The sequence below is a fragment of the Mixophyes fleayi genome, unplaced genomic scaffold (genome assembly GCF_038048845.1).
Source record: "Mixophyes fleayi isolate aMixFle1 unplaced genomic scaffold, aMixFle1.hap1 Scaffold_3836, whole genome shotgun sequence".
NCBI classification, from domain to species: Eukaryota; Metazoa; Chordata; class Amphibia; order Anura; family Limnodynastidae; genus Mixophyes; species Mixophyes fleayi.
The window spans coordinates 1-23,566 of record NW_027447820.1 but is presented as its reverse complement, the minus strand read 5'-3'; the positions used below and the strand labels follow the sequence as shown (position 1 = coordinate 23,566).

At 42.3% G+C, this 23,566-nt stretch overlaps 1 protein-coding gene across 2 annotated transcripts; it reads left to right on the top strand.

Annotated features, from left to right (window-relative positions):
* Window positions 1-6,290: 6,290 nt before the first annotated feature.
* On the top strand, window positions 6,291-23,273 carry LOC142133566 (endoplasmic reticulum mannosyl-oligosaccharide 1,2-alpha-mannosidase-like). 2 transcript variants are annotated; one of them, XM_075194462.1, is made up of 13 exons: window positions 6,291-6,519; window positions 8,973-9,081; window positions 10,480-10,613; window positions 10,711-10,832; window positions 13,758-13,867; window positions 13,992-14,177; window positions 15,831-15,979; window positions 16,379-16,567; window positions 16,650-16,840; window positions 17,526-17,646; window positions 19,718-19,915; window positions 20,480-20,611; window positions 21,505-23,273. In XM_075194462.1, the coding sequence occupies exons 1-13, from the start codon at window positions 6,412-6,414 to the stop codon at window positions 21,703-21,705; spliced, it is 1,950 nt and encodes a 649-aa protein (XP_075050563.1). In that variant the 5' UTR covers window positions 6,291-6,411; the 3' UTR covers window positions 21,706-23,273. The 2 variants fall into 2 exon arrangements, with proteins under 2 accessions (XP_075050563.1, XP_075050564.1); XM_075194463.1 differs by lacking the exon at window positions 6,291-6,519 and adding an exon at window positions 8,358-8,594.
* The last annotated feature ends 293 nt before the right edge of the window (window positions 23,274-23,566 follow it).

Below are 23,566 nucleotides of genomic sequence, written 5' to 3'. Positions count from 1 at the left end.
CGTGACAGGAGCCTATCACAGAGACACAGTGGATGCCTATAACGTGCCTCAGTGATCTCATTACTTCCCAGTGAACTGGGGCTTCATCCTCATGACCACCGTTTTACCCACAAATTGGCCGCCTCTGTGTGCAGGCAACAGATGCATTTTTAAATATGCAAATCTTTAAAGTGCTACTGTGGGGCTCCTGTACATTATACATGGTTAAAATGCTAATTAAACTTTGCAATGTACATTAAGAAAACAGAGGTGTAGATTTATCAAATCTTCTAAAAAGGAGGTGTTGCCCATAGCCACCAATCAGATTCTAGTTCACACTTCAGCAGGCCCCAGACATCTAACCTTCTGTACATTTTAGGAGGTTTTATTTATGCATTTTTATCCAATGCTTATCACCTCCAACAATCTGTGCAGAAGATTACAATTCTCCACAAATATGCAGCTTGAAACCAGACATATTAAGGATATTCTTACTGGAGCTGATGCAAGATACTACTTATCTTGGTTATTTTACTGAGCCATTGGTACTGTACTGTGCAGAGTAGGAGGAATCGTGTAATAGAGTAATATAAACCTGAAAACTAAATCTAATTAACTGGTACCAGTTGGAGCAATAGACAATTACTCAGTGAGCCTGGACTCCAGCAGTGTTTTTCAATGCAAGATAAAATAAAATCCCAGGATGCATTGTTCCAGGATGCATCCTGTATAACCACAGTGCAGAGCTTTAGAAAATGCTAAGAATTAACAGGTAATAGCTCAATTTTAACTGACATAAAACATAGCTTTCAACACATCAGTGTTACATCAGCCTTATAAATAAGGGAAAACAAAGAATAACGAAGGTACAATTAATTTTAATAGGTACAGTTACACTTTCCTGTAAGGATTCGTCCAAATAAATATTACTCTCCGGCAACATCATCATCATCATCATTTGTTTATATAGCGCCACTGCTTCCGCAGCGCTGTACAGAGAACTCACTCACATCAGTCCCTGCCCCATTGGAGCTTACAGTCTAAATTCCCTAATATACACACACACAGACACAGACAGAGAGAGAGACTAGGGTTAATTTGATAGCAGACAATTAACCTACTAGTATGTTTTTGGAGTGTGGGAGGAAACCGGAGGAAACCCACGCAAACACGGGGAGAACATACAAACTCCACACAGATAAGACCATGGTCGGGAATTGAACTCATGACCCCAGCGCTGTGAGGCAGAAGTGCTAAACACCAGGGCCGAATATACCGCTAGGCACCTGCCTAGGGCCTAGCGGTTCTCAGGGGGCCCAGATTGGGGGGGGGGGGGGCAGGGGCGCATGGAGGATTTTTTTGGGGGGGGTTTCCTCCGCCCCCGAAAAAAAATTAATTCCTAGAGACCTGCCGCGCATGCGTGGCAGCTCCGTTTCGGCTGCACTGTAGTATACAGCAGGCGCCTAACTGTCAAAGAAGTGTCCGCGGCAGTGCTGTATACAATACAGCACCGCCGTGGACGCTTCTTAGACAGCGCCGCGGCTGCTGTATACTACAGTGCCGATATGTAGGGCACTTTTTAGCGGAGGGGGGGGGTTTCTGGAGAACCATAAACCCCCCCCCTGTGTGCGCCACTGGGGGGGGGGGAAGAAAAATAAATACATTTGCGGCCCCTCCCCCAACTTGCGGCGTGGCAAAGAATACTTGTGTAAATATTATGTGCATTACTAGGTCAACGTGCTCCTAGTGATCTGCCTGAATAGATAAAATTGCAATGTAAATATCACAATGAACAATGTTGGTTGACACATAAGCAGGTGAGTAAACAAAAGATAAGGGGGTATTGGGATAAACTTATGAAGTTAACAATCCATGGTTGATGCTAGAAACATAATTATCAAACCATTGATGAATCATTCAAATCATTATAAAAATCAGGATAATGGGTACCGTAACATTTAAGGAGGAAACGGTGGTCCTATCCTCAATCAACATGTGCACGTCTTCCGATTTTGTAAAGATCTTCTGAAAGGGGTTGTTCAGGACAATGGGGTATATTTACTAAACTGTGGGTTTGAAAAAGTGGAGATGTTGAATATAGCAACCAATCAGATTCTAGCTGTCATTTTGTAGAATGCACTAAATGATAACTAGAATCTGATTGGTTGCTATAAGCAACGTCTCCACTTTTTCAAACCCGCAGTTTAGTAAATCTAGCCCCATGTCTCTAACTATTCAGTTTCTAGGTAATAAGATTTCAGAGGTCATGGTCCAATCCTACCTCAAATTAAACAAAAATCAGCAAAAAATAGTAAGGAGTTTTTGTCAGAGTGTTTTAGGAAATGAAAGACTCCACAAATGTCTGTGTAATCCTAATCTTAGTCTTATATTGGATATATTTATGGCATATCACTAACAAGGGTAATAAGTACTTCACAGAATAATTTAATATTTTGAAGTCCTAATGTTATCAACCTCTAGGATGACCGAATGTCAGGCAAATATAGATATAACAATATCTATAATAAAATTGTTTATTTAATAAAGTACTATAATAAAACGCATCAATCCAAACTACAATGCCATAAAAAGATAAATAGTCTCACATAAAATAACTGAAACAATGATACATATAAAAGTACAGATTATATATCACACTAAGGGGCATATTCAATTGTTGGCGTTACAGCCAAAAGTAACGCGCCCCGCGCACTATTACCGTCATTACGGTAATAGTGCGCATAAATACCGTTATTACGGTACTTTTCTCGCTAGATTTCAGCTCGCGGCTCAGCTGAGACTAATGTTTAATGGCTCCGAAATGTCTATCACAATTGTGGCGTATAAAGAATACCTTCACATGCACAGAACCTGATCATCCAACAGGCTCAAGGGCGCACGGCTTTGAGGGGGGCGCATAATTTTTAGTTGGTCAAAAATTGTGACAGAGAGAGGTATAAACTGAAATTAATTTTAAAAATATAAGAGAATAGTTGTTCTCCAAAGTAAAAAGAAATCATGAAAGAAAAATATAGTAAGGTTTTTAATCTTGACGTATTCCCCTGGTAAAGGCTGAAGACTATCAGTCAACCATTGGTGGGCGCTTGAGGATAAGCAAATAGGATATGGATGGTGTGAGGCATAGGAGTGACAATCCCCTTCACTTTCACCCTCTGTAGAACTCGCTCATTACTCCATTCTGCTACACACGTCTAATTTTAACAAAAATTAAATGAGTAACAATTTCGAGATTGGGTCTCACGCAGCTTCCGGTGTAAGAGTGTTCTGGAGTATCAAAAAAAGACCCAACGCGTTTCGTCTCTAATGCGAGACTTTCTCAAGGGTGAATGTATGTAAATTGTGACTTATGTGCATTTTTGTGTGGCGCTATCTTGTGATTGGCTCAGGACAAGGACCCATTTATTTCATTACCACATAAATCAGACACAGTTACTATGGAATCTAAAATATGGTACCAAAAATTTCTTAAAGGATGTATTGCAATCCAACACAAATAGTTTTCACCACAAATAATGAAAACGATATACATATATATGTATAATAACTGCATTCAAAAGTGTCAAAATCTAACACTCTAGCAATCTATCATTACTGCAATAAAGTTTTGTATTGGATCTGCGGCTGTTTAGTGCACATAGAAAATACAGCCTATCGGGTATATGAAATGAGTGCTACCCATTTCTAACAAGGTGGAATATTTCTTAAAATTATATCACAGAAAATAAATGGCATTATGTCACAATACTTTGTAATTAGGAAAACGTGTGTGTCTAATAAGTAATAACTGACACTTAGCCTGTGGTTTAAGTCTAAATTCCTGATTTGTAAAAGAAAAAGATGTGTATAGTTGGGGCACTCGTTAGAATGTTCTGATCGTTAAAAATTTGTATTATCTTTATTAAATCTCATTAAAAATTCATAAATCCTGATTCAGAATAATAGCCAAATATAAAATAGTGTACTAAATTAGTGAAAGTGAATAAATGTGTAATTAATGTGATTTAAAATTGCAGATGTAAAATATATATTATTTTGCTTTTGCAAGTTGGTATATCTATCTGTGTATGGGTGCAACTTTAGGTATAGAATATATATATACCCTGAGTAGATATAGCTATAAAGTTAAATCTAGAGGATTTTGAAAGAAATATACATTGTGCGACTGGAACTAACCATTTCTTCAATAGTTTAAATTCCCCAACACACACACAGACACACTAGGGTTAATTTTGTCAGCTCCAATTAATCTACCAGTATACGTTTGGAGTTCTAAACAAAAAAAAACCAATGTCCGCACAGTCAGGGCCCTCTTAACAACATATGGGGCCCCCGGGCAAAGCAGTGCACCGGGGCCCCTATATATATATATATATATATATATATATATATATATATATATATATATTAATATTAAAAAAAAATAATGATTATGTATATGGGCCCTGCAGCCCAGGGGGCTCGTCAGAGGCAGCGAGAGAAAAAAGTTCCTGAAAAAAAGAAGAAGAAAATACTTACCTTGCTCTCAGCTGGCGATCCGGCTCCCTCCCTGGTCTGGTCTCCTCCTCCGTGCTGTGCTCCGCAATGGATGTTGGGCGGGCGTGATGACGTCACGACCGACATGCACTGCGAGCGCCTTTGACGGGCCCCTTGGGCTGCAGGGCCCCCGGGCTCCTGCCCATCGTGCCCTATGGAAGAGACGGCCCTGCGCAAAGTACAGTATGACATGGAGTACTGAAAGTAAAACACTGTACCAACATGATTTTGTATGCCCAAAGACTGAGGTATTAACATACTGAAATCCTGTTTCTTTATCAGCATACACAATATTTTTGTTATGCAATGCGACAAAGTTACTCCGAGTAAATATAGCACTTACCTTCATCATCATCATCATCATTTATTTCTATAGCGCCACTAATTCCGCAGCGCTGTACAGAGAACTCACTCACATCAGTCCCTGCCCTATTGGAGCTTACAGTCTAAATTCCCTAACATACACACACACACACACACACACACACACACACATAGACATATACCTTAGTTATGTTACTGGACTATTGTTGGTAGGAGGAACTGTGTAAAAGTAATATAAACCTAATTATAATTGACCGGTACCAGTGATTGCAATAGACAACTACTGAGGTTGGTACATTTTACTGAATAAAGTCATTTTATACTTATGACTTCATGATTTCATTCAAGTGCTTCTTGTTTGCTTAAAAACTGCAATAGTTACATATTTCCAAATGGAGAAAACTGTCCATTTACAATAATTATAAATAATGTACTTATCAGTATTTTGTAATATTGTTGAGGTATGAAAGATTAGAAATGACGGCTGATGTATAATTTTCATGTTACAGTATTGTCACATAGAGACACGTCCATATAGTCTTGACATACATCAGGTACATTGTCTCCACCCAACTATCAGATACTAGGGACTGCAATCAGATACTAGGGACTGCAATCAGATACTAGGGACTGCAATCAGATACTAAGGACTGCAATCAGATACTGAGGGCAGCAATCAGATACTAAGGACTGCAATCAGATACTGAGGGCAGCAATCAGATACTAGGGACTGCAATCAGATACTAAGGACTGCAATCAGATACTAGGGACTGCAATCAGATACTAGGGACTGCAATCAGATACTGAGGGCTGCAATCAGATACTGAGGACTGCAATCAGATACTGAGGGCAGCAATCAGATACTGAGGTCTGCAATCAGATACTGAGGACTGCAATCAGATACTGAGGACTGCACTCAGATACTAGGAGCTGCAATCAGATACTAGGAGCTGCACTCAGATACTAAGGTCTGCACTCAGATACTGAGGACTGCAATCAGATACTGAGGACTGCACTCAGATACTAGGAGCTGCAATCAGATACTAGGGACTGCACTCAGATACTGAGGGCAGCACTCAGATACTAGGGACTGCAATCAGATACTGAGGGCAGCAATCAGATACTGAGGGCAGCAATCCACAACCAAAACAAATGCATTACTGGGAAACTGATCATTTTTATAACAGGGACATTTTTAGTGTCAAATATGCAACATCAGGGACAGCAGGCAGCTATGGCAATATAATGTCTTATTTTCACTGGTCACTATATTTAATTAGATTTACAGACTAGATTCTACCGATGGCTGCATCAGGGAAGGTGCCCTCATTAATGATGGCGGAGCAGTGACTGACAACTCATCTTTCACGGTCGGCCGCTAGAGGGCGCTCCATCCCTCTCCGCGCAGGCGCAGTGTCCCCCGCATGGCAGTCGGCCGCCTGTTTACAGGGAGAGCTGGGTCGCAGCCTCGGCTTATGCTGACGGCTCCGCCCTCCTGTAGCTCCTCCTACTCGGGGGAGGCCTGGCATGGGGACTGGATAAACCACTGCGGCCATGTACAGCCCGCAACGCCGGGACTTCATGTCCGTCACTCTCATCCAGCCGGACGGGACAGGAGGATACAACAACAGCAAGAGCTGGAGGAGGAGGTCCTGCTGGAGGGTAAGACCCGTGGGCAGCCCAATGGTTCCTGTGCTAGAGACTGGCAGAGACCACCCTGCTGCCCACTGTGCACTGAGAGCCCACCTTAGTGATTCTCCAGGCTGCAAGGAGTTAATAACACCTGTCATCAGTATGCAAGGAGTTAATAACATCTGTCTTAGGTCACCCCCTCATCAGTATGCAAGGAGTTAATAACATCTGTCTTAGGTCACCCCTTCATCAGTATGCAAGGAGTTAATAACATCTGTCTTAGGTCACCCCCTCATCAGTATGCAAGGAGTTAATAACATCTGTCTTAGGTCACCCCTCATCAGTATGCAAGGAGTTAATAACATCTGTCTTAGGTCACCCCCTCATCAGTATGCAAGGAGTTAATAACATCTGTCTTAGGTCACCCCTCATCAGTATGCAAGGAGTTAATAACATCTGTCTTAGGTCACCCCTCATCAGTGTGCAAGAAGTTAATAACATCTGTCTTAGGTCACCCCCTCATCAGTATGCAAGGAGTTAATAACATCTGTCTTAGGTCACCCCCTCATCAGTATGCAAGGAGTTAATAACATCTGTCTTAGGTCACCCCTCATCAGTATGCAAGGAGTTAATAACATCTGTCTTAGGTCACCCCCTCATCAGTATGCAAGGAGTTAATAACATCTGTCTTAGGTCACCCCTCATCAGTATGCAAGGAGTTAATAACATCTGTCTTAGGTCACCCCTCATCAGTATGCAAGGAGTTAATAACATCTGTCTTAGGTCACCCCCTCATCAGTATGCAAGGAGTTAATAACATTTGTCTTAGGTCACCCCCTCATCAGTATGCAAGGAGTTAATAACATCTGTCTTAGGTCACCCCTCATCAGTATGCAAGGAGTTAATAACATCTGTCTTAGGTCACCCCCTCATCAGTATGCAAGGAGTTAATAACATCTGTCTTAGGTCACCCCTCATCAGTATGCAAGGAGTTAATAACATCTGTCTTAGGTCACCCCCTCATCAGTATGCAAGGAGTTAATAACATCTGTCTTAGGTCACCCCCTCATCAGTGTGCAAGGAGTTAATAACATCTGTCTTAGGTCACCCCCTCATCAGTATGCAAGGAGTTAATAACATCTGTCTTAGGTCACCCCTCATCAGTATGCAAGGAGTTAATAACATCTGTCTTAGGTCACCCCCTCATCAGTATGCAAGGAGTTAATAACATCTGTCTTAGGTCACCCCCTCATCAGTATGCAAGGAGTTAATAACATCTGTCTTAGGTCACCCCCTCATTAGTATACAAGGAGTTAATAACATCTGTCTTAGGTCACCCCCTCATCAGGAGTTAAGGGGCTATGAGCCCCCTCTGTGGTGCCAGGCTGCAAATAGTTAATTACACCTGTTATAGACGGCCCATCGCTCTGACATTGTGTAAATGCAGCCAAACAATGAGATCCCAGACTCCCTAGTTGCCGACTATCCCAATTTTCAAAGTCCCAATTTTCCCCCAGGAAATAATAGTATTCTGTATATCCCTATGTTCTGCCTTCTGAGTAGATCATTATTGCAGAAGTGTAATTAATATGCAAGTAAACAACGTTATCACTAAGTTCAGTGCAAATGTGACTTGTAGCCCCCCCTAGACAATACAGCGGGTGATACGCTTAGATGTCCCTATAAATAATATTAAAATGCTGCAACTCTGTGGACTGGACGTTGGGATTTGAGCATTGTAATGTTTTCAGGCCTTAAATTGTTCCATATATATCATGTCACCTGACAGCCTATAGGTCAAAGTGCACAGAACCATTGCATCATTTGTGCATGACGTGTCCTCTGCATGTGGAGCCGAGATATAATTGACGTCTCCTGTGAACTTGGAGGTCTCCGGTGCACTTGGGGGCCCGTTACGCACTGCGCAGCGGCTGGGTATTTGCATTGGGGGTATAATGGTAATTGTTAGCAGGGGGAATCCCAGCAGGGAGGGAACTATAGACTATATGTGTAATTCAGGGGGCTCAGGTGGAACGAGACACAAAGACTGAGAAAATCATTCTGCTGTAGAGATGCACTCTGCCCGGCTGTGGGGGATGGCTCAGGTAATTGGAGAGTATCTGTCTGAATGCCCCCTTGTATATTGCAATTGAAAGACGTGTAAATAGCCTGTTGTGCAGAGCTTCAGTCCTTTTCATAGGTACAATACATTCCATACACACTGTGTGTGTGTGTGTGTGTGTGTGTGTGTGTGTGTGTTTACATGTTTTCAAATTTAAATAATGACAAATGATGTATGAATCAGTAGTTTGTCATTAAGTATGAACAATGGACTGTATAATATCCATAGGTCACAGTATTGTCACATACAGCACTGTCATTAGTGTTGCCTGGGGTATGTCGTCCCCACCCTAGCATGGATTGTATGTGTGTGATGGTCCCGTGACCGTTTATCAATCTCTATTTCCTGTACTATCTTGCAGAAATGGAAGCAGCTGTCTCGACTGCAGCGCAGTCTCATCCTCTTCCTGTGTGCTTTGCTGACTGTCTGTGGGGTGGTCTCTTTCTCCAACCTGGGCGAGCACTGGAAAAGTACGTGTCTCAATTTAGATTAAAAAAAAAAATTTCTTTGTTTATAATTAGAGCAGTAAATGGGTGCACACAAACAAAGCAAGAATCCGCTATTTACATTTCACTGCATTAACCCTGAAAACTATTTTTCACACTATTCACTGCATTATATTCTAATGCGCTCTCTTGTTTCCGATCCACTAGCGCGCACTCGGGCACGCTCGCTCTCTCCCTCTCTCTACGCACTCCTGCGTGGTTTCTTTCTCTACCAACAAATACATCTAGACATGAGTACACAGAGAGAAAAGACTGATCTCGCATTTGTACAAGAACACATAATTTCTATCTTTATACACTCACATAGGTGCACACGCTAAATACACCCTAAATGTATAAGGATTGATAAAATATGGAGGTAACTTAGTAGCATAATGGGGTAACACATTACTGGGATTTAAATTATACTCTCTTCTGAGAGTGGTTTAGTAACATCCTATAATATCTTGGCTGGTAAACTATAATGTAATGTATAGAAGGATTATATATACCGTATATATCATCATCTATTTATTTATATAGCGCCACTAATTCTGCAGCGCTGTACAGAGAACTCATTCACATCAGTCCCTGACCCTTTGGAGCTTACAATCTAAATTCCCTAACATACACACACACAGACCGAGAGAGACTTGGGGTAATTTAATAGAGGCTAATTAACCTACCAGTATGTTTTTGGAGTGTGGGAGGAAACACACGCAAACATGGGGAGAACATACAAACTCCACACAGATAAGGTCATGGTCGGGAATCGAACTCATGACCCCAGTGCTGTGAGGGAGAAGTGCTAACCACTAAGCCACCAATCTCTATAAAGTAAAAGATTTTGTCCCTTCTGTCTGTCTGTGTTTCTGATAACTGATACATGGCTACTTTGTCTATATTGGTATTACATTATAGTGAGTTTGATAACAGAATGTGGGCATTTAGCGACTAACACTGATTTGTGTATGTGGAGGTCAGTCGATAACTGTGATACTTGGGTGGTCTAGAACACGGTCAAACAAGGGAACCGCGTCAGTCGCTATCACGGATTCTTAGTTCTAAGTTAAAGGGAATACGTTATTCAACGCTGAACTGGAAACGTTGTTCTACTTTCTGTCTCTCGAGTGCAATGACATCCTTGTGTATTGCATGCACTGTCCTAATTAAGGCACAATGGGGGGGCATTTAGAAAAGCAGAGCACAGAAAATCTGGAGCACGATGTGGAATTGAGAATTTTATAGTGCCAAGTTTGATATTCTCGCCGCATACAGCGCCAGCCAATCAGGAAACGAACAAGGGGGGGGGGGGGGGGGGTGTCAGGATTTTATATTCCAGTTCTATTAACTACTTACTGATACATGTGTATGTTGGTCCAGATTTTACAAGCCTGACTGAAAGGAACGATGAAGGACGAGACTTGCCCGGACTTAATCCAGCTCAACCGGCCGTGTTACCGGCTCCTAAACAGGCAGATGATGGTGACCCCGAGCCTCCAAAGCCCCCTCTGCAGGTACCATGATCAATCGGGGGTAGTGGGCTACATTTATTTTAAAGGAGCTTTTCTGACCTACACACTAAATATTGTAACTTTTTGTTTTGTCATCTAGAAATCCAGGAGACCCAACAAACGCGGGCCGCCAAATTTACACCCACCACTCACCAAGAGCCCAAAACTGGAGGACAACGAGCAGAGACCAGAGGAGGCAGAGAACCAACAGCCTATCATTAGGTAGATGACTTGTGTCCTCTGTAGTCCCAGGGGCAACAGGAAGTCCAAACACGTGGTTTCCTGTTTAGAGTAACTGCAAAAGCCTTGCTGCTATCATTTCCTTTGCTTACTCCATGGCGCCCTTTATAATGGGCACCGTATACTATTCGAAACTGTTCCTAGTTTAGAAATCATGGAGGTTTCTAGAACCGTTCTAGATTTACAAATATATATAAATCCGTTTGTGTACACAAGACGTTACCTAATGGAGTCGGTGAACTCTATTCTCAATGCAGTAGGGAAGGGAGATTTTCTAACGTCGGCTTACAGGATGCCTATTTCCACATTCCTATTGGAATTCAGCAACATCAACCCTTTGGGCCGTATCTAGACAACATTCTTGTCATAGCAAAGTCGGAGCACGTTGCTAAGAGCATCGCAACACAAGTGATCAGGTACTTACCACGAAAAGTCACCTTGTACCTTCTCAACAACTCCAGTTCATGGGAGCTCAGATGCTGTAAAAGACGAAGTGTGTCCTTCACAGGAAAGGCTGCTCATGATTCAATCTTTGGCACACCAAATTCAGTGCCACAGACGGATTTCAATGAGGACTCTTCTCCATTTATTAGAGATGTTCTCTTTTGCCGTAGGTATTCTTCCATGGGCAAGGTGGCATATGCGAGACTTTCAACCGGATCTACTTGTCCAGTTGGCTCCCAAATTAGATTCCTTAGATGACAGTCAGTCTTTCAATGATGACAAAACAGACATTCGACTGGTGTCAGTATTCAAGGGTAAAACATCAAGGAATGGCTCTTTCAGAACCAGAGTGGATGGTGCTTACGAGACAGGATAGGGGAGATCATCTGCTTACAAAAATGATACAAGGCACATGGCCAAAGAACGAAAGAACTCCGCAGTTGAGTGTTCTGGAAATGAAGGCAGTTTGGTGTGCAAATCGGCATTTTCAGTCTCTAGATCAGAGATTCGGTCTTCCTGATATCGTTTTCAGTCAAGGTAGTCCAGTTGTACTCCCGTCTCAAGGACAACAGGGAACTTTGAGTAGTCCAGTTGTACTCCCGTCTCAAGGACAACAGGGAACTTTGAGTAGTCCAGTTGTACTCCTGTCTCAAGGACAACAGGGAACTTTGAGTAGTCCAGTTGTACTCCTGTCTCAAGGACAACAGGGAACTTTGAGTAGTCCAGTTGTACTCCCGTCTCAAGGACAACAGGGAACTTGGAGTAGACTCTCTGTCAATACCGTAGACTTTCAAGCTACGTTCGATGGTCCTTACTTTTCCCATCATTGTCCGCACTCTGAGGAAATGGACATAGTAGTGATCCTTCAGTTTTGGCCAGCCACTCATGGTTTGCAGTGGCTTGGAGAACGCTTCAGGTTTAATCTTGGCTTCTACATGCCGGTGAGATCTTCTACACCATATCGAACGATCACTATTGCGAAACAAAGATGTCTCTAATGAAGATATTGATTGTACAAATTCAAGCAAGGAAGTATAATTCTTCTATTATTTATTATAGAATCTGGAAACGATTTAATTTTGTGGTGTAAAGAGAAGAGACAGAATATCGCAGCTGGCAGTATCCCAGTTATTTCGGAATTTCTTAAAGATGGTTTTAAAGATCCGGCTATCTCCTCTGAAAGTTCAGATAACTGCGCTCAAGCATTCTTCTTGCATCTAAAGACCCTATTTTTTTATTTATTTTTTAAACCGTAAAAGATTACGGCCTGGGATTAAAACCTTGGTGGCAGCTTGAGGATCTAAATTATTGTTTTGGATGCCTTGATTTTGGAATCGTTTCAGCCTTTTCTCCTGAAATTGCTGACTGTTTAAAATATTGTTTCTAGTAGCAATTGCATCTGGTCGTCGAGCGGGAGAACGCAGAGTCCTTTGGGAACATCTTTGTAGACTAAGTAGTGTTAAGAACTAATCCGTTTCATTTACCTTGTTTCCTCTTTCATATCAGCCGAGGGATTATACTCCCATCTCTCACAGACAACTAATAATAGGACGAGCAGTTCCATTCTCTGACTCCTGCTAGAGTGATATCCAATTAAGGCTGGGTACACATTGCAGAAAATTTCTCCCAATGTGATATTGTTAACTATTTTACCAACGATTGAAAGTTCCAATCAGCAGCCTATTCGTGTGTACACACTATACACGTTTTTGAAAAGACTGTGGCTCTATAAACACTATAGAGATCTGCCTACGCTGCTGGCTGTGAGTGCACTTCAGAATTGACCAGACATCGTTGAACGAGATTTTTAGTCCGTTTATAAAATGAAATCAAACAATATGATGTGATTTGGAACGATAATCGTTTATCGTTGGAGTGTACACACTAATGCAATGTCGTTTATCGTGTGATCGGCCCGATAATCAGGTGGAAAACCCGTAGTGTGTACCCAGTCTAACTTTCCAGAACAACCTGTTTCGGGGAAGACTTGAGACAAGTTTTAAGTGTGCTCCATCCAAACCTAATTTGATGAGATGTATTGGAGATGTTATTGCACGGGGAACAAACGTGAAGTTCCTGAAATTCTAAAAGCATATTCTACAAGGGCTAAGGCTACCTCCTGGGCACACAAAGCTCAGGCCTCTCTGGCAGACATCTGCAAAGCAGCTGGTGATCATCTCTTCACGCTTTCACCAGACCACTGTAGCACCACTGGCCCCTCCCGTATGCATATGTCAAACACTCTACAAGCTCATTTCTCCAAATCAGGGCTGCAAAACTGTCAGTCACTCTGTGTCTGCTATGGCAAAATGCTGCAGAAGAATAAGAAACTTTGCGATCGAACCTGTCTAGACCTCAATACTATGGCCCATGAAGATCCCTGTTAGAACCCGTACATACATTGATACTTTGGCCTCTCGCTGTAATACAATCTCACTCCTGTATATATGTTTGTACCAACAGCTGGAGAGGAGCAGTGATCGAACCAGTCCAGACCTCTGCACCTACTGCAGTCAGAACGAAGGAACCCACCAAAGCTCCCTCTCAAGAAGTTGCAGAGCCAAAAGACCCAGGTATCGATGGTTCACTTCATTGAAAGTGTCTTGACCAACTATCTGAAATCTAAATTCATTTGTTTGATGTATTGCTTCCTTCTCACTCTTTTCTTCACTTGTTTTCTTTCTGATCGCCCTTTAGTCCCCACCAGCGAGCGGCAGGAGGCTGTGGCTGAGGCCTTTCGACACGCGTGGAAGGGTTACAAGCAGTTTGCCTGGGGCTACGATGAGCTGAAACCTATCTCCAAATCCTACAGCGAGTGGTTCGGACTCGGCCTCACCCTCATCGATGCCCTGGACACTATGTGGATCATGGGGATGAAAGAAGGTGATTGTCTCCTCTAATATGAGAGGGAACGAGCCCTCGCCTGCTATTTGCCTGCTGAACAAATGCTCCCAGTTCCGTGAAGAACTTGGGACGTTCCTGGTTGTGTATTAAGTGGTGTCTTTTCCATTTACAATGCAATCTAGTGGGGAGGAGATACCAGAACATAATTAATTGAAATTTGTGGGGAAAAAAACCTTTAATGACTCTTGAAATTCATAAGATTGTAAGGAATGACAAGTAGCTGTTTTGTCCTAGATAGCAACAGTTTTTTTTTATCATAATTAACAGGAAAAGAGATTCTGCAATCCACAAATGTATCATTAGCACACGTATACAGCTGGGGTATATTATTTACGCACTATGTTGGTTATGTCATGACAAAGCCTCATATATAATAATATAGGATTAATTTACTCACACTGTAGCAGTATATGTTCATTATACAGAGATTAGAAGTTACTGAGGAGTTCTGTCATCATATAAAGGTATTACCTGTATAATTTTATAGTAGACAAGATTGCCTAATGAACCCTGAATTGCTTGACCTCAGAACTCTTTATACAGATGTTTACAGGAGTTTATATCACTTCTGTATTCTAAAGACAATGAAATCGGGAGGAGCAACTATACAGAAAATAAAAGTTGGTTTATGTAAAAGATGATTTGATAACTGTTTAGAATATGTATAAAAGTTTCAGGAGATTATCAGCACTGAAGATAATTGACATAAAGTTGTGGGGGGATGATTTCTTTCTACGCACAGCAGACTTCCTGTCCGTAATCCCATTGAGGAACACTATGCGGACGGTGGCTGACAGAGAACAATCGCTGTTCTCCACTATCCTGACAAAATGCAGATACAATATTAAATGTCTTAACTGTTAAGGTGGGGGAACTATTACATGCGTAGATGCTATCAGTAGCTCTCTTATATAAAACTGTGTACTTTAAAGGATTCACAAAATAAGTTATATAATTAGAGGGAGTCTTTAACACAGAAATGCAAAAGTCTGACCTATAGGGTTAGATTTATCAAACCTTGTGAAAAGTGGAGGTGTTGCCCATAGCAGCCAATCTAGTAGGATATATATATATATATATATATATATATATATATATATATATATATATATATATATATATATATATATATATATATATATATAAATTAAAAATCCAACAGCGCCCCACTTCTGACTGCTGTCTGGTTTTAATTCGGGATATACATCCAAACCCCCAAAAAAACATATAAATAAATACTGATCTAGTAGGATGTGCTAGAAAACAGCTACAATCTGTATCCACCTAAGTGTTTTCCTACAACACACTACGTTGGTGCAGATAACCGGGGTGTCAGTTGTTTTTGCTCCTAATAATCACAAATACTGTATCTTTTTGTAAGCTGGATATTAACGTTGACCTGTATGAATTCAGTTTCCAACGATAGTAGTCTTGGCTTTTACGTACCCCTCTCTTTCCTACTCGGTGCAGGAAAATTTACGCAGAACTACTGTTTAGTTTTTTTGCTTTGTTGATTCGTTGTTGTTTTACCCTGTAAAACACTTGTACACATGTAAGTTTGTATTGCATTGCGGTTTGCAGCTAGGCGAGCGAGAGGGATGACACTAAACCATCTCTGTCTCCTGCCTTCAGAGTTTCAGGAAGCCAAGGAGTGGGTGGCCTCCAAGCTGACGTTCGACAAAAACGTTGACGTCAACCTGTTCGAAAGCACAATCCGGATATTAGGAGGGCTACTCAGCACGTACCACCTGACCCAGGACCCCCTGTTCCTTGATAAAGCGGTATGTCCCCCTCTCCATTACTTTTTACGTTGTTTTAGGGAACAATGTTTCTTCTGCTCTGTGAGCGATTGGTCTAGTCTAGTGGAATGTGGAACCTCAAGTACAATGTGCTGTTTCTGCAGGAAGAGCCGGGAGCATTTTGGACATGATGAAAATTGTTCCTCAGGTAACTGAAGCCAAGGTGGCGTTGCCCATAGCAACCAATCATACGTGCTTTTCATCTTGTAAACCGTACTATAAAAAAAAAATGACAGCTAGTATCTGGTTGCAATAGGCAACACTGTGTTACCTGTGGAATGTTTCATGAATGTCTCCATATAGAATCATTATCCATCTTTGTCTTCTGTAAGAGCGTATTAAAAGCCTTATCGTCATGAGCTGTTTTCACTGTGTCCTCAGAAAGACATTGGCACTCGCCTGCTCCCAGCCTTTAAAACCCCATCCAAGGTGCCTTACTCCGATGTGAACATTGGCAAAGGCACTGCCCACCCGCCTCGATGGACATCTGACAGCACCGTGGCCGAAGTGACCAGCGTCCAGTTGGAGTTCCGAGAACTGTCTCGATTGACGGGGGATGACCAGTTTAAAGTAAGTGGCTCCCTTCCTCCATGTTTCGGATCTATCAGGTCTCCTGGAGGATGGCAGTTTCTAATATTCCTTTCTTATTCAGAAAGTGGTGGATCAGGTCACCCAGCACGTCCATACCCTCTCTGGGAAACGTGATGGTCTCGTGCCCATGTTTATCAACACAAACAGTGGTCAGTTCAGCCATCTTGGAGTCTTCACCCTGGGGGCCCGAGCCGATAGCTACTACGAATATTTGCTTAAGCAGTGGATTCAGAGCGGGAAGAAAGAGAACTCGTAAGTTCCTTGTTCGATGGCTGTGTCAAAGCGAGTTTGTTCTCCATATGCTGTCCGAGTCCCCAAATGCTCCAATACTGCTCCGTGTTTCCACCCCTGTGACCTATCCCTTTCTCTCCAGGAGCTCCAGTCATTGCAGGAGGAAGCACCGTGACGCAGACTAAGCACTGGGCACTTCCTCCTGCAGTTACTGAATGAGTAGCTCTGGTGACTGTGGGAGTAGATGCAGCACAGAGGAGAAGGGAAGGCGCTGCTGTCAGTCACAGGAGGTGACCAGGCTGGGTCTTTGTGTCACCTTTATTGTATGAGTGACTTTGGGACTAGGAGTAGAGGTTCTGGGGAGGAAGAAGGTGTAGGTTGGTGATCAAGGGGGACCGACACTGGTCTTTCTGTCATTTCATTCGGTTCCAATCTTAAGTTCGAGTTCTAGAACTTGTCACCCAGTCCTGTGAAAGCAATATATAAAACATGTCTTAATATGAGTCCATTTTTCTGTGGCCTCTTATAGTTTCCTTCTGACCCCTCCCAACCCTTTTACTGGTAACATGAGAAACTTCTGTTCCATGTGGGGTGTATGAGAAGGACAAGTTCCTCTTGTCCTCCTCTATTCTGACTAATCTTATGTGCGTGCCGCCGACTCTTGCTTGCTTTGTGACCATCGAATTTGTTGTCTGTCCGTCCACAGGTTCCTGGAAGATTATATGCAGGCCATTGAAGGTGTCAAGAAGAACTTGCTGCGGAAGTCTGAGCCAAGTAGGCTGACGTTTGTGGGGGAACTATCTCACGGACACTTCAGCCCCAAAATGGTGAGGTTTTTACGCTCCTTTAAAGTAGGTCAATAAATCTCCTTCTTGTTTACGTCTTAATTGTTTAAAGGTCAACCTGTTTCTTAAATTAACCCGTTGGCTAAGTAGAAACAGTAACTGCTTAACTTTGTTTACTGCTTGTATTGAGGTCACTTCCTTAAATATTCTATATAGATGCAAAGCTGGGCTGTATATGTAAAGTGTCTTATATTGCGCTCTACCGCCATCTTGTGTAAGATCAAGAGTACTGCGGTCTTTTAATCTAAAAAATGTGCTGATGTGGTTGGATTATTTTAGACAATGTCCATTAATAGGCAAGTGCCTAGTCGCTGAAAACGCCACCTGCCTCTATCTATACTGGATCCACACAAAAGCACACTTAAGTAGGACTCCCACCATAGAGGACCTGATTTCCACACAATGGAAAATCTGAGCCCTGTGTCAGCCCCACTCCCTAATTTGTTATCCAGGTTAAAAATAATTTTTCTTTGTCAACTAACTAATGAAGCCCAGGTTATTGCTATTGGAATAATGGTGGGAAAAGCAAAAGCAGTCTATTAGGACATTGTGAAAAGCAGTCTGGTTGGTATATGATGTATAAGGGCCCCTATCACTAGGCTGTGCACTACAGCTCTGTATGCTATTCTCAGTACCTGTGCATGTGCATTACTGCACAGTGCTACTTCTCTTGTTTTGCTGGATAATCTACTAACTGCTTGTAGTCTAAGGCCCATTTCTTTCAAATAATTTTATAGCGTAACCTGAAGTGAGGTTTTGCAGAGGAAAGCTAGAGACTGACAATATGTGCCAGGAGAGAAACGGCCATGAAAAATATCCAAACACCCATAACCAAATATAAGACAATATTGGCCCTGTGCGAATACTAATTTTTATGTTTTTGTTGTCTTGGCGACAGTGTTCCGCTAAAGGACTTAACATGGGGCAGCACGGTGGCTCAGTGGTTAGCATTTCTGCCTTACAGCACTGGGGTCATGAGTTCAATTCCCGACCATGACCTTATCTGTGTGGAGTTTGTATGTTCTCCCCGTGTTTGCGTGGGATTCCTCCGGATGCTCTGGTTTCCTCCCTCACTCTAAAACATACTAGTAGGTTTATTGGCTGCTAACAAATTGACCCTAGTGTGTGTGTGTGTGTGTGTGTATGTTAGGGAATTTAGACTGTAAGCCCCAATGGGACAGGGACTGATGTGAGCGAGTTCTCTGTACAGCGCTGCGGAATTAGTGGCGCTACATAAATAAATGGTGGTGATGATGTCCATTCTTTGTAGAGAAATAAGTACTTTCTACCATGAGCTGCAGTGACGTCAGTCAGCCACCTGGTGGTGCTGCTCTTATAAAGGAGACATGAGTAGGGTTTTCAGGCAAGGTTGTCATGCTTGTCCCTTTCACTTGTGTTTTAGCAGCAACAATGTTGAAGTATTATTTGTTATTTGCTCGTCAGGTGACATCTCTGCCGACGGTGCAGAACCACACCATCTGTATTGTTTCTGGTTAAACTATAGTGTAATGCAACGCATGACCTTCACATATGTTCTCATAACAAGAAAGTTTTCCATTCTGTATTTAAAATAGATTTGGCCACTTGCGGTTACCTTGAAGGAAGAGTATGTAAAAGCTTAATCATGTTGTGCGTTATTCCGTTATAGCCCACTGCAACCGGGCTGTGTCCTGTCAGTCAAAAGCAAAAAGTTGAAATCTTTGACAGTGTACAATAAGTTAGATCTGTCTATTAACTCTACAGTAGTTGGAAGACTGATCTCGCTGCTTTCTTGAACTTTTTTGTTTTTTTCCCCCCTTATTGCGAATTCCCTGATTATCTGGCCCTCTTTTTTTATTTTTTTTAAAAAAAAAAAAGTAAATGCCCCCCAGTGTCTTGAACACATGAAGGGGGCATTTACTTTTTTTTTTTTTTCTGTGACCGGTTACATTTCCAAATGAAGTCCCTTGAGACTAATGGTAAAACCGTGTACCATGGATAATTGTTATAATGCCCCTTTTAAACCATCCTGTGATAATAGCTTTTTATTCTGATCATTACTCTGTGCCCACAGGACCATCTGGTGTGTTTTCTCCCGGGGACGCTGGCATTGGGCGCCCACAACGGTATAACCAGCGACCACATGGAGATTGCTGTATCTCTGATGGAGACGTGTTACCAGATGTACAAGCAGATGGAGACCGGTCTGAGCCCGGAGATCTCTCACTTTTTCCTGCACGCTGCCAAGGGGAGCAAAGACATTGACGTCAAGGTGAGCAGCCGCCATCGCTAGTCGCCGACCGCTGGTTCGCGGCTTGTGCTTTATCCACTGTTATAGAAATCGGAACTGTCACCGCCAAAGGGCACTTGTGGCCTAACTTTAATCCCTGGCATTCTTTACTGAAGACCTCCGCCTTGGTGGGGATTTACTTACCCCTCCTAGGGGCCCCCTGCAGTTTGCTTTTTTCAGCACGGGTCCATACATGCTCTTGACAAGTGCCCTCTGCTGGTCAGATGCAGTAAAGCTGGCATACATGATGCACAGGAAGAGTGCCCAATCTAAGCGCTAGCTCTCACATGTTGTTACATCTGCTGTCCAGCAGAGGTCCCTAGACACACACCTTATATACATTGTGTCTCCATCCATGTAAATACATGGAATGCCGTGTATTTTATCTAAAATGTGTCTGGAACAAGTGTCCCAAAATGTGCCTGTTCCTCTGACGTCTGTAATGTGTCCAGTAACATGAGATACACGTTCCTGTATATGTGTCAGTCGCGCTCTGAGCTTTGTGTGATCCTGACGCTGCGTTTGTCTTTTCCGTGAAACCTGCAGACCGCGGACAGACACAACCTCCTGCGCCCTGAGACGGTGGAGAGCCTGTTTTATCTGTATCGCTTCACCGGCGACACCAAGTACCAAGACTGGGGCTGGGAGATTTTACAGAGCTTCAACAAGTACACACGGGTACTGTATTACCGCAGAGAACGGTTTAATAACCTATTTAATACCTAGCGCTGTCAGTAGGTGGCTCCATCACAAGCTTATTGCTGTAGGTGTTGGGGCTTACTGAAGAATGTGGTGTAAAGACCGATAATGTACTGTAATCCTTAGCAGCCAATCAGCTGTCTAATATCCGCCTGGTTAATTTACTAATTCTGAACTGTTTGCAGTAGGTTACAGCACTTGTTCTATCTGTACCGTTTTTATTGGAGCAGAAATATTCAGCTCTCTGGAACCTCTCCTTCTTGAGTGTTGAGTGTTTTTGGTCTCTGGAGCCCAGAGCAACAACCACTTATAGAGGCATCCCGCATCGTTACACCAGCGGTTTTCTTCCATTGATTCCTGACGCGGTCGCCATAACCAAAACATCACCTTTTTCAGTTTTAACAATATCTATTTCGGGTATTGGACTTTTCATATATTGCACCTTGACTCAGTAATCTGTTGCTCAAAGGAGAGCTCCAGCAAAAATAGCACACGCTCCGTAGGAAAGCCTCACTCATGAGTAGCAGTCTTGTGGGTTTTTTTTTTTTTTATCTCTGTAGTATTTAGTTACCTACTGTTTTTAATCATTATTTTCTATTTTACTGGTTACTTTTGTTTCTTGCTCATTACAGTGACATTTGCTGTACGTCAGGCATTATACGATAATTACAACAGTTCCTTTATGGGTTATAAAGTTGATTTGTCATCAAGACAAATCAACTTTATAACCCAAAACATAAATATATACCCCCTTCCCGATGACACGTGAACTTTAATAGTCGTCTGGTGGAACCTGTATTTGATGTTGTGAAGACACAAGTGTATTCTATGTGGTGAGGACCTGTCCACTAATATACATTACATCTTCTCAGGTCCCCACTGGAGGTTACAGTTCCATCAACAACGTTCAAAGTACCACCAGCCCGGAGCCACGGGACAAGATGGAGAGTTTCTTCCTGGGGGAGACGCTGAAGTACCTATTCCTGCTTTTCTCCGATGACGTAGATCTTCTCAACTTGGACAAGTTTGTTTTCAACACTGAGGCCCATCCGCTTCCAATCTGGACATCCTAGCAGATGGTGATTACCGCTAAACCTTTTGTATCTGATTGAGCAATTGGGTCCCCCCTGCTGGTCAGCGAAGGTCTGCGTCTGTTAACGCTGCTGTACTCAATACATCATGGTATTCCGTTGTAGGTTTTCTTGTCTACTGTACCAAGCAGAACATTATATCCACGGTCCGGTACATGCAACGGGTGCAGAGGATATCAGACCTAGAACCCGTCAGAACACCCAACTCAGGACTAGAAAACCGGACCTTTTTAAAGACAGAGGCCAGTAGAGCGACCGCCAAGAAGGACTACGGAAACTTTGTGACTCTTGTAATGTGATCTTTTATAACTCAGGAATGAAGCAGATGAATCTGAGCCTTCAAACGCAAACATTTAATCCAGAGATCTGCCAGTGCAGGACTGTCGTTTAATTCAGAGATCTGCCAGTGCAGGACTGTCGTTTAATTCATAGATCTGCCAGTGCAGGACTGTCGTTTAATTCCGAGATCTGCCAGTCCAGGACTGTCGTTTAATTCCGAGATCTGCCAGTGCAGGACTGTCGTTTAATTCAGAGATCTGCCAGTCCAGGACTGTCGTTTAATTCATAGATCTGCCAGTGCAGGACTGTCGTTTAATTCATAGATCTGCCAGTGCAGGACTGTCGTTTAATTCCGAGATCTGCCAGTCCAGGACTGTCGTTTAATTCAGAGATCTGCCAGTCCAGGACTGTCGTTTAATTCAGAGATCTGCCAGTCCAGGACTGTCGTTTTATCAGGCCAGAAAGCCGTCCCGCTTGTTTTACTTGGGAACACTGTGACTGAATTCCACACTAGCTGCAACCGCGTATCCCATCCGCTTAACGTGTAAATATTGATGGTTTAATCCCCCCTTCCCATCTCTTAATTTCTAACAATCCAATCATTCCAAACTTGGATCTATAGGTGCCCGGGCGTTTCAATCACGTATATCAATAAGGAAATGGTTTGTTTTTCACTTAATTTATTTCTCGATGTTTACTATACTGTTCAGAGGTCTATTAGATACTTTCTTACTATAACTGGCATTTTAAATATTTCTTCTCATGCCTTTTAACTGGATATTTGTACTGTTTAAGGGGTTGTCCATTGGTTTCAGATAAAAAGACACCACTTTGCTATGTGACGGGGGCAGGTCAGAAAGAGATATTGAACAAAAGTGAACAAACCCTTTAAATCACGATTTAGACACGAATATTTGGCCCAATTAGATTAAATTTTTGGTTTTGGTTTTTAAATAGAAAATGAGTTTGCTGTCTGTATTACTGCTAGACACTCCTCATCCTGTTTCTGGTCCTGCTTGATATCATCCAACGTGATACACGTAACACTGCACTGTTTTTTGGGGGGGGGGGAGTGCAAACCAAATCGTATTGTTATAAGGTGGCCCGTTGACTGCTGGCAGATTGTATAATGTGTGTGTGTGGTTCACCGGTCCTTCTGTTGGGCAACCGCAGATAATGATTTTGTCCCATGCGTGTTAAATATTACAGAAATGGTTGAAAAATAATATATGCTTTCTTTATAATATATATAAAGTTTTTATTTGATATTAGTGGTGGGTTACATATTTTGGTGTGTGAAATGTGTATATATGTATAAATATATTGATTTTTTTTTCTCCTTTTATAGGGGTATCTCCAAAAGGGTCCCTTAGTGGTAAAGATAGAACAAGTCCTTAATAATATGGTCAGCGATTTACTAAATAAAAAATGCTTTACGTAAACCTTGACACAATGTTGTCATTAAATCTCCACGCCCGCCCCAATGATACAGGTGACACAGAATAGAACGTTTCCTAAATGAGGCAATATGGAGTCTGGAGATACAGGTCAACCGTCCATACTT